This window comes from Colobus angolensis, unplaced genomic scaffold, assembly GCF_000951035.1.
Source record: "Colobus angolensis palliatus isolate OR3802 unplaced genomic scaffold, Cang.pa_1.0 Scaffold131, whole genome shotgun sequence".
Taxonomy (NCBI): domain Eukaryota; kingdom Metazoa; phylum Chordata; class Mammalia; order Primates; family Cercopithecidae; genus Colobus; species Colobus angolensis.
The window spans coordinates 4,073,622-4,090,174 of record NW_012114364.1 but is presented as its reverse complement, the minus strand read 5'-3'; the positions used below and the strand labels follow the sequence as shown (position 1 = coordinate 4,090,174).

Sequence of the window (16,553 nt, the reverse complement as noted above, 5' to 3'; positions counted from 1 at the left end):
GAAACCATCACAATTCTATGTAGACAGAGTTCAGGATAAGGAATGTAAATTTATTTACTTAATTATGGTTAATTATATTCTCCAAGCAAGCAGGGCAAACAGTTAACTATAAACATAAAACCTACGTTGCAAGAGCAATCTTTACTTATACATTGATGGTTTGTATGGAAAAGCATTTAAAGTTCTGAAAGATGTATAGATGGCAAAATAATTTCGAGTGTTTGTGTTTCTTCTCTGTATTTTTTTCTTCTTCCTATCTCAAGCTGGGAGTTGAACGCTTGATATTTCTTTGCCTCAGAATTTTGTGCAGTTGAAATATACAAGCTGAAAAACTACTTGCAGACAGATCAATCAGGGTTATTGTGGTCACAAGTGTTTGTGTGTAAGTTTGAAGTCACTGAAAAGGTCATAAAGTTGGGCTTAAAAGCAGCAGAGCCTCCAAATATGAAAAAAAATAATGTGGTCCTGGGTCAAGGGCATTAGATGATAATCAGTATGGCTTAATGGTAGAGCATCAGAGAAGCTTCCTACAATGCACTGTTGCAATATGAGATTCTAGGACGTTGGCACAACTTTGGGAGTTTGAGAAAAGCCCTAATAATGACTAACATTGAATTTCTCTTTGGGTTTCAACTAAATTAAAAATAAATATGTTGTTATATATGGTAGTGTCCTCAGTTATTTCTATGTTCAGTGATTTTATACACAATTAGATTAAGTATAAAGCATAATATATAGACAGATACAGAATATAACAGCAATCAATATGTATATGTCAGGACAATACTCACGGCCAGGCAGAGTTTGTGTAGAAATCCAATTTGAAGCATTGCCATAGCCAGCATTGGTACTGGCAGCCACTTGGAATCTATACCATCTAAATTTCTTTAATCCATATACTGTTTCTTCAGTTAAGTTAGCTTCATAGAGGTATTGAATTTTTTGATGTTCAACACATTCTTCGGATTCCCATTCTCTGCATTTTTGAGCACGAAGCTGAGTGGTAATTTTGTAATTTTGAAAGTAGCCAAGGATAGTGTCAGGTCTTATCCATGTCAATGTTGCACTAGTTGACTGTACATCAGAAAAAGCAATATTTGTGGGAACACTGGGAACTAAAAATTAAAGGGAAAAATTAAAAGCAGTTACAATTACCAAACACTTTAAAAACAGAAGAAAGAATAGAATTCTATTATGGAGCAGCTAGTAGAGATCTGTCAAATTACCATAGCATTTAGATTAATTATTCCCACACTTAATGAGAAGAACCATAGAGTGATGCTTCCAGGACCACCATTTTAAAAGGGTAGAAAGCAAAATAATTGTAATTTATTAATTCCTAATTTTGCTTCCAAATTAAATCATAAGTGGCTTATATAAACAAACTTTGGCTTCAAATAGAACTACTTCACTGTTACAAAGGAAAACTGTATGCTCATGTCATCCTAAGGACTTCCCTAGGTATGGTTTGAGTTTGTAATATTCAGTTCCAAGGGAAGAAATTTGTGTATTTAAATGTCTAAATAAACACAAACACATCTTATATCCAGTAAATGTTGATTATAAAACAATTTTAAATAAACAATATTACTGACAGTTTTTAATGTATATAATTCATCTATTTTTTAATTTTATCTCAGGTATATTTAGAATTAACACATGGTCCTACTTGGAGTCATTTATTTGCTTTCATACTAAGTATCGGTTTGCCAAATGCATACCATGTGTCAGGCTCTGAGCCTGGTGTTAGGGATTGAGGATACAATAAAGCTCATGTCCTGTTTTCCAGAGACAGATTATTAGGCAAGTAATATAAGCATGTTACAGTTAGAAATATGAAAGAACAATCAATTAAGTGGTATCGGAACTCTTCTCAACCGTGCCTTTCTTTGTATATCATCAAGGACCTTTATTAAGAAGATGGAGATAAAGAGAATCTAAATGATGACATGTGAAAATTACATAATTAATGCAAACTGTATGTTAATATTCACATTTTAAAAACAGAAAATTAATAAATATTTAGAAGGCTCATTGATCTCTAAAGATATATTAATTCAACATTCAATAAATATCTAAAAGCATCTAATATGTACAGGTAGGATTGTAGGTGCTGAAAATACAAGGAACAAAACAGACAAAACTTCCTGCCCCTGCAAAATTTACATTCGGGGAGCTATAAACAATAAAAGTATCAATAAGCATTGTACATAGTCATCTTTTGTATCCACAGGGTACTGGCTCCCAGACCTTCCATGGAGAACAAAATCAGAAGATGTTCAAGTTCCTTATATAAAATGGTGTAGTATCTGCATATAAACTACACACATCTTCTCATATAATTCAGATAATCTTAGGCCATTTATAACACCTAACACAATGTAAATGCTCTATAAATAGCTGTTGTACTGTTTAGAGATTAATGCCAAGAAATAGTCTGGGCACATTGGGTACAGATACATTTTGGTTTTGTATATTTTCCATCTGTAGTTGATTGAATCCACAGATGCAGAACACACGGATTCGGAGGGCCAGCTGTAGTGTTTTGGATGATGATCAGTGTTACGGAGAAAAAGAAGAATAGGAAGAAGGAGAGTTTCAGGGATACTGAAAATTTAAATTAGGCAATCAGAGAAGGGATTAGAAGATACTAAGTTCCATATGTAGGCAGGGGACTTAGCCATGTGAATATTTCATAAAGAGAAATTTGAAGCAGAGGAAACTGTATAGTTGCAGGCATGCCTGATATATTTGGAGAGTGACAAGAAGTCCTGAGTGACCGGTAGAAGCTACCAGTGTGTGACACTAGAGGACATTGTCATGGCTTTCATTTGAGCAGAGAAGTGGCAGCCTCTCTCTTTCACAGAATCACTCTAGCTACTGTGTTGAGAACAGACTAAAGGGTAACAAGGCTGGAAACAAGGAGAGTAATTAGCAGGCAACTGCAATGTCAACACAAGAGACCACGGTGGCCTGGTCCATGGTGGTAGCGGCAGAAGCAAAAAGAAACATTCAACTCTTGAATATAATGTGAAGGAGAGCTGGCAAGGTTTGCTGATGTGTGGCATGTGAAATAACAGAGAAAGAGAGGAATAAAAAATGCCCTAAGGTTTTTCGATTGAGCAAATAAAAAGATGAAGTCACTATTAATCAAGATGTGGGTGACTGCAAGAGGGGTAAGCTTTGGGGAGAAAGATTAATAATTTCTTTTGAGTAGGTTAACTTTGAAATTCCTCTCAGATACCCAGAAGGAGATGATATCAAATACTAGATAGATGCTTGATTTGTATATATATAAATATATATAAAAATATAAATATATATATATATTTATCAAAACTGGAAGAGAAGTTATAAAGCCATGGAAGATAGTTAGTAGATTAAAGTCTTATGATCAGATTCAATTACTTTATTTTTAAATATTAATATTTATTATCAAATCTTACTACATTTAATTGAACATTAACCTTAAAAGTAGCAGTAAGATAGAGCACTTGGCACACTACTTACCACAAATTCTGTTTTACCTTTACCTATCATGAAGAAAAGCAATTAGAGAAAACACTATCTTTAGGGAAAAAAATGTACATTTATAGAGGAAGAAGTTTTAGGATTGGCTAAAAAGTAGAATTTTCATAATTTTTTTCAAATCCTTCAGTCACTAAATTTGAACTCAGATCATCTGAACATAAGATACATTTTCAAAATATTCTAACATAAATCAGATGCGTTTGATTGACTTGGGTGTTCAGAAAATGTTTTTAGAGAAGAGATGGCACGTGAGATGGAATTTCACTGATTGTAAAAGTGGAGATCATAGAAGAGAGGGTGATAAGAGCTAAGATAAGTTAAATTGCAGCTTGTAATTCATGTCGGCAATAACAAACAGAAGGACTGCACAACAGCTTGGGGACTTACTGTGTCAGAGGAAACTATAGATAGCTTGTCAGGCAATGGAAAGCTATAAAAAATGTCACAGTATGTCCAGAGGTACATTTTATTAAGTCTAGTCTGGTAATTGCAAAACAGGAAAAGGGAGAAATTCAGAGACTACTTGATTTGTCCAGGAAAGAAGAAATTAGATGATAGCAACAGGACAGAAGTCAGTTTTTAAGATATATATTTGGCAACTGAATCCATAAGAACAGACAAATAAATGAGAAAATCACATAATCTCAGAATTTGGAATTGAGAGATCATCTTGGTCATATTGTCTCTTTGTCTGACCTTTGTGTCTGCAGATATCCCACAAGATTCCCGGTCCCTGTACAAACAGATTCTTCCACTTACTCAGCCAAACACTGATCTAGGTACAGATGGAAAGCTATGTTGCTGCTGTAACTAAGAATCTTAACCATTTTACTTTAAAATAGAGAGCTATCCAGTGGACCTGACCTTATAACCTGAGCCCTCTAAAAGAAGAATAGTATTTTTGGCTGTTTTCAGAAAAGGAAGTCAAAGCTTTAAAGAGATGGATTCAATGCACAAAAATTTCTCTATTGCTGGCTTTCAAGAAGGAGGGAGCCACATGATGAGGAATACAAAATATTTAGGAGCTGAGAGAAGCCCTTAGCTAAAAGCCCTCCAGGGAAGGGGCTGTCAGTCTTATGACTGCAAGGAACTAAATTCTACCACAACCACATGAACTTGGGAGAGGATCCTGAATTACGCAAGAAAATGTTGACTGACAACTTGACTTCAGCTTGTGAGAATAAGTAGAGAACCTAGGCACAGCATGCCTGGACTTCTGACCTATAGAACTATGAGCTAATAAATGGGTATGGTTTTAAGCCAGTAAATTTGTGACAATTTGTTACACAGCAATAGAAGACCAATACAATCATTAAGTGATTACAAAATGAGCAATCACTACTTACCCAGTCTCTGCTTACATATAGAGAGCAAGGGGAAACTCAACATTTCAAGGGGAGTTTATTTTAAAATTTATTTTCAGATAGCTCTATTAGATTGTACAGCCTGCATTATTTTGAACTGATACTTACTTTCCTATAAATCTTAGCTCTGCACTATAAACCCACTCCATAAAAGATTGAGAACGATTTTGCTTCTGTATCCATCTCAATAAAAATATTGAAAAATCGCTGCAAAAGATATATTTATTTGTAGGTTATATATGCATAAAATGTCAATGTACATATCAGATCTTGTCTCTAAGAGTCTACACTACTAAATGAAACAAAATGGTGATTCAATAAATATTTTTTGAATGTATGAGCAAATGAATCAAGGTATAACAGGGGACTTTATTTAGCTTTCCTGATGAAGGATAATTTAATTAGAGACCTGAAGGATAAGAAGCAGCTTCACAGATAAAAAATAATCAGGATGTGTGAAGGTGTTAAGACCCTGAAGAAGAAGAGAGTGTCACACATTGAAAACACTTAATGAAGGCTGCTGGGTCTACAAGGAGATGAATGGGAAGAGACGAAGTAGGCAATGTAGGTGGAATCACATTACACTAAGTCCTTAAACCAAATGTATGACTTTTAGCTTTATCTGAAGTACAGTGGGATACTTGAAAAGTTTTTTTTAATTTTTTTTTACAAGGTCTCACTCTGTGGCCCAGACTGGAGTGCAGGCTTCCCTTTCTTTCCATCTAACCTCATATCCCACTCTCTTCCTCCTCCCAGTCCCTTCTCTCACTTCCAAAGAATATACCTAGAGTGACTATCTTAGTTTCGGCTGCTGTAGCAAGTTACTATAGACTGAGTGATTTACAAACAACAGAAATTTATTTCTCATAATTCTGGAACTGAAAGTCAGAGATCAGGGTGCTAGCATGGTGGGCTTCTGGTGAGAACCAGCCTCTTGACTCCAGACTGCTGGCTTCTTATTGTGTCCTTGTATAGCAGAAAGAGGGCAAAAGAGCTCTCTGCAGTCTTGTTATAAGAGCACTAAGCCCATTCATGAGGGTTCTACCCTTATGACCTAATTACCTCTGAAATGCCTTACCTCCTAATAGCATCACACAGGGAGTTGGGACCTCAATATATGATTCTGGGGGGGATACAAACATTCACTCAATTACAGAAAATTATTTGTTATACAGACAGGTCACTTTTGAGAGTAAAAGGCAATGTCTATTGGATGAAATGCCAGCACAACAAGCATAAACCCAGACTACCCTGGAAACTGGGATTTAGGGTCACTATATATATGCTTTGGATATATTTTGCCTTATTCTTTAGTGTTTGGAGTTGTATGGAGTAAGCACATTGAAATGGATATATCAAATTTGATTTTGCCAGCCCCTGTGAAATGATATTAAGCTGTGTCCAATATTTGCAACAAACAAGCTGTAATGTATAAGCCTATGCTTTCATATTCCACACATATGTGTGAGTAAATCTGTAGGATAATCATTGCTAGGTAAAACATATGCATATTTGTAGCATTGGTAGACATTGCTAAATAACACTCCAGAAAGGTTTTACCAGTACCTACGCCTGTCAACATGCATAAGAGTGCCTGTTCCCAACACACTTGCCAACAGAGTATGCAATAAAAGTTGCAGAAAGGAAAAAATATAATTCAATGTGAAACTTATTGCATTTCTCTCCCTTTAATTTCCTTTTCTATAAACTATCATTTGTATTTTTTCCTACTTTTTTTTCTATTGGGTGGAAGGCTTTGCTATTTATTTATTTAAGGCTTTACTATAACCTTTTTGTGATATTTGATGAAGACATATTTTCCAAATCCATTGTCTTTTTATTTTGCTGATAGTTTTTACTATGCAGAAATTTTTTTTTGAGTCTTGCTCTGTTGCTGTTGCTCAGGCTGGAATGCAGAGGCACAATCATGACTCATTGCAGCCTCAACCTCCCAGGCTCATATGATCCTCCCAACCCAGTCTCTCGGGTAGCTGGAAACACAGGTGGGCGCCATCACACCCAGCTAATTTCGTACTTTTTGTAGAGATGGAGTTGCACCATGTTTCCTAGGCTGGTCTTGAACTCCTGGGCTCAACTGATCCGTCCACCTCAGCCTCCCAAAGTGCTGGGATCACAAGTATGCACCATGGCACCTGGCCTTGAAAAGTTTTATATCGACTTTTCTTTTCATTAAAATCTTACACTCTGCTCTTTCCTCATGAGAATCAGGGTCCAAATACTTTCCTTCTTTTATTTATTTATTTATTTATTTATTTATTTATAACTCTACCACCAGTCACCTTTCCCATGTTTCAATTTTCTCTCCTAGAGTTTGCTAAACTACTGGAAGTAGGAGGGAAATATTCACTAGCTAATGAACTAGAGAAGGCAGAGGAGGCTGCCCTTTCCTAATCCCATCTGGAGAGATGACTAGATGCCCATGCCTCTATGACCAACTATTTTTTCCTCCAATGTTCAGATTTTAGAATAGCTGGTGTTTGTTACTAGCAAATCTTGCTACATAGTAAAAATTTTCAGCAGATCAATATTGGTTCACAGACTCTAGTATTCTCCAATTAAGTTTTCAGAGAAGAAAATGTCTTATAAAGAAAAACCACAAAATCCAGGCAAGAGTTATTTGTAACCTGGCTATGGGAAACAGAATGACAATTCCAGTCTCCTATTATGTGACAGGCACAGTGATGGGACACTGGAACATACTGGCACTGAATAAGTGTTTGCTGACTGTGGAAATAAATGATGGTTCATTGAAACAGCCTTCTGTTTTCATGGGGTACAAAATCTAGTCCACATTTTCACTCAAATGTACTTAGAAAGATAAACCAGAAATGAGTCTGATCTGAGGTGAAATATACTGTATAACTTGTAGAATTTTTTTAAACAAGCCTACCTCAGAAGTATTCATAAATGACCAGCAGTAACCTTCATTTATATCCAGTATCTTCTCTTTGATGAACTGCGTGCTGAACTAGACTATTTCAAGGCAACTGCCCTATTGAATTACAGATACAAAAAGGATTACACTCATTTCAGCATGGAGAATCAGATTTCCATTCTTTAAGAATGACTAAAAACCTCAAACTTTTTCTATCCACAGATGGTACTAATTTGAACACATCATTCCATGCTTCCTGGAGTAATCACACAGCTTGCTTAGATTTTCTAAACATGACTGAACTGTGATGAAGCGATCAACATTAACTGCCAAGGTATTCAGTAAATTACATTTTTATTCATAAATTATTCTTATCACTAAAATACTTTCATCATGGTTGAAATTAGGGTCTGTAGATTTAAATAAGCAAGATTTGTTATACGTTTAAATGCATGAGAGTTTTTAGTGACTAGTAAATTCTACTTAGAAGATGAAAATGTGCATAAAATGTAATTATTCTGTAAACTTCTGAATATCAATTATTAGAAATTGCCAAACTCTCCTGATAGGATTGTGAAGGTAGTCAGTTTTGTATTGACTTCTCATTGACCTGGATAAGTACACTAACTTGGATGACCAAGTTTAAAATCTTTATTTATGACTATATATTTTTACTTTTCAGGAACAGATGTACTCTCTTTTAAGCAAAACAGATGTCTGAAAAGTTATATTTGTGAATTATATTTATAAAATATACAAAATTATCAACCTAGTCTTCCCAAGTTTATTAAGAATATTTTTGTCTCTAGAAATTTTAAATAATCTACTACCCTTTTAGAAACACAACATGCAAACAGATAATTTAAACATACACAAGTAAAAGTAAAATTTGCTAACACTAACATAGTGTGGATCAATATAAAAATGGAAATACCGTCAAAGTTAAGTTCAAAGCAAATTTCAGCATACCAGATATAAATTTTACACTAGCTTGAATTTAATCAATAGCATTTATTGAACATTCATATTGAACGATGTGGACTGGTTACAAGTCAAGGTATAAGCATCTTTTCATGTATTGATGAAATATATTTTAGTTAATAGAAATAATTACAAAGAGGTAAAGGCAACAGGACAGAGAAGAAGATCTGAGAGCTCTAAATCGAAGGGACAACTGAGGATTAGTAAAGATGTGAAAGAAAAAAGGTTCAAGTGGGTTGAGTATGGGGAGAGATATGTAAGTGGCAACAAAATGTTTGTCAAGGGCTAGGAAGAATCTTAGGCTGAAGGAAAATAGTCTAACCAAGGCAGTAGTAAGAAAAAAAGTGTGGGGGATTATCAGGTTTGGTGTTATTGAAAGGCAGTGGAAGTTTAAAAGCAGTTTAGGTGACTGCAGTAGGTGATACAGAAACAACTGACAGAGATTAATTAGTGACATATAAACTTAAAGAAAAGTCTGAGCCTTCATATCACTTGTTATTGGGAATAGGCAAGTTTGATAAAAACTTGTTCAATATTTTACATATAAAGCACAATGTAGATTACAATGATCTGGTAGGTTAAGAATAATTAGGAACAGAGCTAAAGAAAAATTCAAAGAAATATTGACAGGATGTGATGATATATTGAGCACAAAGAAAATAGGGTAAAACAAAAGGAATGAACCCAGGAATTAGGTTAACTGACAAAATACACACTGTAGACTTCCTAGAAGTAAATTATAAATTTGACTCTTTATAACAAATAAGGAAAACAAAGGAAAAAGCAAGATTGTAAATATTTGTTACCACAAATAAAGATAAATTAAATGAACAAAAATATAATAATCTCTGGTACTGAAACCAAAGATACATTTCTTCTGGAAAAAAAAACATAGAGTACAATTTAATAAGCAATGTCCTCAACAACATCCATACACAGTAAATACTAAGTATGTTTAATTTTTCCCATTTTCACAATGTCACTCTGAATACATAGATGGAATAATTCTCAAATATGTTTTATTAAAACTTTCTTCAGAGATTGTAAGTATACCGTTCATGTGCACCTCTTTCTGGTAGCCTGGCTTAATCCAGATAAATTTTGGAGTACTTATCAAGTTATGTAACACAAACATGATTTTGAGTGCTTGCTACTACAAAGCTGAGAATATGGACTGACCCATTCATACTAATGTGCCAAATTAGTCTTATAATATAAATGTATTCAATTTGCATGAAATAGGAGTATGATATTTTAAAATTGTTTTGTATGTGTTCCCATGCATGTATAGTTGGACAATTGGGGCCCCAAATATTAAACATAGCTATAATTTTAGTCTTTAAACTATGTACTGTGAAACACTTACCTTTAAAAAATTTCTCAATAAAACTTCTGAAGAAAAAGTCATTTTTAAGAGACCATTACAAGGAAAACTAGTTACACATGTAGTTATACATATTCTGTTTAGAAGTTAATATGGTTTGGTTGTGTCCCCACCCAAATCTCATCTTGAATTGTAGTTCCCATAATCCCCATGAGTCCTGGGCGGGACCAGGTAGAGATAATTGAATCATGGGAGTGGTTTCCCCCATCCTGTTCTCATGATAGTGAGTTAGTTCTCATGAGATCTGATAGTTTTATAAGGGGCTTCCCCCTCCACTGGGCACCCATACTTTTTCTTGCTGCTGGCCACATGAAGAAGGAGGTGTTTGGTTCCCTTTTTGCCATGATTGCAAATTTCCTGAGGCCCTCCCAGCCATGCTGAACTGTGAGTCAATTAAATCTCTTTCCATTATAAATTACCCAGTCTCAGGTATTTCTTCATAGCAGTGTGAGAACAGACTAATACAAAGGCAAAATGAGCTGGCTTAATTTATAAATTCATTAGTTTTGACAGCTGCATTCAGTAAGTCATCTCATGAGAATATTTATCAAAAATGACAACTTTGATTTTACATAGTTTATCTGAAATAGTTCTTAGAAGATTAATCAGAAAGCCAACTTAATTATCTATTGAGACCACTCCTATAACACCTGGAGACTAAACTGAACCATTGAGAGTGATGAAGAAATTAGAAAGACACACTGGCTTGTGGAGATTTACTCAAGAATGAGTGTGAGGAAATAAAATTTTAGCTTCATATCTTATTAGCAGGATAAATAGAGTTATCACAGGAGGGGTTTGTGTTAGCACACTGGGCCAGGTAAAGGAATTTGGGAGAATATCTGTATCTATAAGTAACTGAAATCATGAGAGTGAATGAACATTTGAAAGCAGTACTCATATTATCAAAACACCAGAAATGAAGAATTGAGTCTATATCAATAGTTAATGTACAATGAAGTAGAATACAAAAAAAAAAAGGTCAGAAGAAACAGATAAGCATATAATGCCTGACACACATTGATGTATCACAAGTACTTGCTTAGCAAAAATGTGAATCAGTGAACAAATCAACAGATGGATGGATGGATGGATGGATGAATGGATGGACAGATTTCAAAAACACAAGTTCCACCAAATGTTGAATATAATTGAATGTTACTTAAAACATCTTTTTTTTTTTTTTTCTAAAAACTGTGGCTGGCCAGGCACGGTGACTCATGCCTGTAATTCCAACACTTTGGGAGGTGTGGCAGGATCACCTAAGGTCAGGAATTTGAGACTAGCCTAGCCAACGTGGTGAAACCCCATCTTTACCAAAAATATAAAAATTAGCTGGGTGTGGTGGCACGTGCCTGTAGTCCCAGCTACTCAGGAAGCTGAGGCAGGAGAATCATTTGAACCCAGTAGGTGGAGGTTGCAGTGAGCCGAGATTGCACCACTGCACTCCCCAGTCTGGGCAACAGAGCAAGACTCCATCTCAAAAAAAAAAAAAAAAAAAAAAAAACCTGTGGCTGTACAGAAAAACTTCATTGATTAAAATATACACAAGGAGTGCTGAATTTAAGCTTTGAGGAAATATCCATAAGAAAGAATAAAGAATTGGGATTGCTCAGGGACCCCATAAGAGAAAGCAAGAGATAAGGAAGAGATGGAAGGAGAAACAATAGAGTAGAAAGGCTCAAAGGATGGTGTGAGGTTGGGGACATGGACTTCAGTGGTAGAAAGCAACAAACAGAAAACTCTCTGATTGCCAAGATTTTCTTTTCTTTTTCTTTGAGATGGAGTTTCACTGTCGTCCTCCAGGTTGGAGTGCAATGGCACGATCTCAGCTCACTGCAACCTCCGCCTCCTGATTTCAACCAATTCTCACGCCTCAGCCTCCTGAGCAGCTGGAATTACAAGCATGTGCCACCACACCCGGCTAATTTTGTATTTTTAGTAGAGTCGGGGTTTCACCATGTTGGCAGGCTGGTCTCGAAATCCTGACCTTGTGATCTGCCCTCCTTGGCCTCCCAAAGTGCTGGGATTACAGGTGTGAGGGTGCCAATCTATTGCCCAGGCTAGAGTGCAGTGGTACCATCATAGCTCAGTGTAATCTTAAATATCTGGGCTTAGGCAATCCTCCACCTCAGCCTCCTGAGTAGCTGGAACTGCAGGCACACACCACCACTCTAGGCTTTTTTTTTTTTTTTTAATTTTTTGTACTAATGGGATCTCGCTACTTTGCCAAGGTTATTCTGAAACTCCTGGGCTCAAGAGATCCCCCCACCTCAGCCTTCCAAAGCTCTGTGATTACAGGTGTGAGCCACCACACTTGGCTCGAAAGATTTTTAAGAACAAAAATGTCTAATAATCAATTTAAAGCCATATGTATTATTGCAATGTAAACTCCTCTTCTATCTACCCATCACCAAATGTCATTAAGGCTATTATACACTAAAGTACTCAGTGTGACTAGATATTTTAATAAAAATCTTGAAAGGAGCTCAGATTCATATTTTGGGCAAAAATTTTGCAAAAGCAGCTAAAAATGTAAAAAAAAAAAAAAAATCCAGCTTGGGGAACTCTGATCTGGTGATAACTTGTATCAAACTCTTCTGCAGATAACATGTATGAACTTGGAAAAGGAAAAAAAAACACAGTTGTTGGCTTGAGGTGTCAGAAAATAAAGAATGAGACTGCTAAAGTAGTTGGAAACAGAGGAGTTAGACCCAAAGTTTGGAAATAAACTCCCCTTAAATCCTTGCCTAATATTTTAATTATATGTACGTGATGGAGAATCCAAGGAGCATAGTAGAAAGCAACAGCTGAAAAACCGAGTGTGCGCACACACACACACACACACACACACACACATGAATATACATAGCTGACATGTATAACAACTCGACATCTATTAACAGTAAGTACAACAAATATAACAATAACAGCAGAAACTACAGGGAAGTACATGGGAATACTTTTGCAAAATTCATGTATTTTATTTCATTACATAAATTAAGTAGATATAATAAGTCAAGGAATCATGTTGTAGTCCCTTGAGAAGCCACTAAAAATAATAATACAAAGAAACATAGCTAAAAGTCAAGTAGAAGAATTAAAATGTAATGTTAAAAATATATACTTAACTCAGTAGAAGGCAAGAAAGAAAGCAAGAACAGAGGAACTAAAAAATAAGTGATAGGATATATAGAAAACAAAGAAAAAAATAGTAGATCCAAAGTCAACTAAATTAATACTAAGTTTAAATCTAAATGAATTAAATACTCCATTTAAAAGTCAGAGGTTGTCAGACGAGATTAAAGACCTGATTATATGTTGTTCACAAGAGATGTACTTTGCTGTCCACCAGACACATTTTAAATACAATACAAATAATTCAAAAGTAAGAAGAGAAAAAGATGTATGATGCAAACCACGAACAAAAGAACATGTGTTACATTAATATCAGACAAAAAAGCCTTAATACAAGGAGTGTCCCCAAAGATTAAAGGGATAGTTTAGAATGATCAAAGGATCAGTTAATTAGGAAAATATAACAATTACAAATATGCATGTTTTTAGTAAAAACTCTTTTTTTTAACTGAAACTACATGAAGCAAACCTGGACAGAACTGAAAGAAAAAAACCCACAGTCATAGTTAAATATTTTATCATTTCCTTCTCAGTACTTGCTAGAATGATTAGGCAAAAAAAGTGGTAACGATACAGATGTTTTGCAAAACACTATTAACCACATGGAACTAATACATAGAACATTATGGCAAAATATTTAGAAGCAAGAAAATCATAATCATCAGAAATCGATGTAATGGAAAACATACAAACAACAGAGAACATTAATGAATATAAAACTTGGTTCTTTGGAAAAATTTATAAATTTCATAAACATTAAGATGTATAAAAAGAAAGAAAATATAATTCACATCATGAATTAAACCAGGAATATCACTGCAGATTACAAAAAACCTTGAGCCAATTAATTCAACATTTTAAATAAAATGGTCAAGTTTCTTGGAAACATAACATATAAAATGATATAGAAATTACGATGGGTTAATTACGATGGGTAAAATGATATAGAAATTACGATGGGTTACGATATAGAAATTACGATGGTACAGCAAACCACCATGGCACATGTATACCTACGTAACAAACCTGCACATTTTGTACATGAATCCCTGACTTAAATTTTTTTTTTTTTTTTTTTTTTTTTTGAGACAGAGTCTTGCTGTGTCGCCCAGGCTGGAGTGCAGTGGCGCGATCTCGGCTCACTGCAAGCTCCGCCTCCTGGGTTCAAGCCATTCTCCTGCCTCAGCCTTCGGAGTAGGTGGGACTACAGGCGCCCGCCACCACGCCTGGCTATTTTTTTGTATTTTCAGTAGAGACAGGGTTTCACTGTGTTCGCCCGTCTCGTCCTCCCAAAGTATTGGGATTACAGGCGCTGGGATTATAGGCGCGCCTGGCCCTGAAGTAAAATTTTTTAAAAAGAATATATAAGTAATTCTATATTTATTAAAGAAGTCAAAGTAATAGAAAATCTGCCACAATAGAAAACTCCAGGTTCAGATGGTTTCACTAGTGAATTCTATCAAAGAGTTTAGGATGAAATAATAACTGTGAAAATAAAAGAGGAAAGAACATTCCCCAACCACTGACATTAAGGTAGTATAACTTTGATGTAAATATCTGAGAAAAAAAATTACAATAAAAGAAAATTATAGACCAATACCTATCCTGAACAAAAATACAACAATCCTAAGCAAAATGTTACTAAATCAAATCTAGCCATATATAGTAGGAAAACGCATCTGATCAAGTGTGTTTTATCCCAGGAATATAAGTTTCATTTAACATTCAAAAATAAACCATTTAACTTATCACAGTAAGAGAATAGAAGAGAAAAAACAAATCATTGCCTTAAGTTCAGAATCAAGTGGCAAAATTTAACACCCATTCACAATAAATACTCATAGCAAACTATAAACGAAAGAATCTTCCTCAATTTAAAAAAGCATATCTACAGAAAGTCTACAGCCAATATCATATAAAATGATGAAAAACTAATCCTTCTCCCTGAAATTGGGAACAACACAAGGATATTGGCTTTTATCACTTATGTTTAACACTGTACTGGAGAGTCAAGCCAGTGCTATAAGGCAAAACAAACATAAAAAGTCATGGAGTTAAGAAAGAAAGAAAGAGATAAAAATACTTTTAATTTTAGAAGACACAATTTTAATATAGAATATTATTTAAAAATTTTTTAACCTTCTAGAACTAAGAAGTAAATTTAGCAAGGTCATAGGATACAATGTCAATATAAAAATTGATTGTATTTCTATATTTTGCATCAAACTAATGATGAAAATCAATTCTATTTAGAATAACATTAAAAATTAAATACATGCACATAATTTTAACAAAAGATGTGCAAAATCCATTTACTTAAAACCACAAAACATCACTGAAAGAAATAAATAATTTTAAAAATGGAGAAATAATAACACATTCATTAATAACTCATTGCTGAGATGTCAATTCTCCCCATGTATAGATGTATACATGCATGTATATAGATCTGATGCAATCCCAGTGAAAATGCCACAGGCATTTTTGTGAAAATTAATAAGATCATTATAATTTAAAAGTTTATATGGACATGCAAAGACCAAAAATAGCCAAAAGAATTTGGAAAAAAGAGCACATTTGTAGAACTTACACAAAATGATTTCAATACTTAAAACAAAGCTACATGTATTAACACAGTGTGATTTTATTACAATATTAGATAAATAAATCGATGGAAGAATATATATTCCAAAAATAAATTCAAGCACATAGGGTCAAGTGATTGACAAAAACTTTCAAGGCAATTCAAATGGGGAAATAAAAGTATCTTTAAAATAGTTATTAAATGTTTTGATAAATGTATGAAAAAATGAACTTTGAATCACTTCTACTACACACCACAATTCAAGATGAATCAAAAATATAAATGTATAAGTTAAAACTATAACATTTCTAGAATCAAACCCAGGATATTATTTTCACAATCTTGAATTAGGGCAAAAAATGTACTGACATGAGACTAAGAGTTGCTGTTTAGATTTCATCAAAATTAAAATCATCCGATTATGTACAGGTGCCATTCAGAAAACAGAAAGTCAAGCTATTGACTGGAAGATAATATTTGCTATACATATCTCTAATAAGGAATTGTAGGCTGGGTGCGGTGGCTCACGCCTGTAATCCCAGCACTTTGGGAGGCCAAGGCCAGCAGATCATGAGGTCAGGAGTTCAAGACCATCCTCACCAACATGGTGAAACCCTGTCTCTACTAAATATATAAAAATTAGCCAGTTGTGATGGCACATGCCTGTAATCCCAG

The 16,553-nt window shown here is 34.6% G+C and overlaps 1 protein-coding gene across 2 annotated transcripts in view; it reads right to left on the bottom strand.

The window, feature by feature from the left end:
- The window catches only part of PTPRQ (protein tyrosine phosphatase, receptor type, Q), a 238,997-nt gene that overhangs the window by 89,530 nt on the left and 132,914 nt on the right, over positions 1-16,553 (bottom strand). For both annotated transcript variants that reach the window (XM_011934111.1, XM_011934113.1), the window contains one exon: positions 792-1,115. In XM_011934111.1, the coding sequence (XP_011789501.1) occupies positions 792-1,115 (324 nt within the window). The remainder of the gene's footprint in view (positions 1-791; positions 1,116-16,553) is intronic.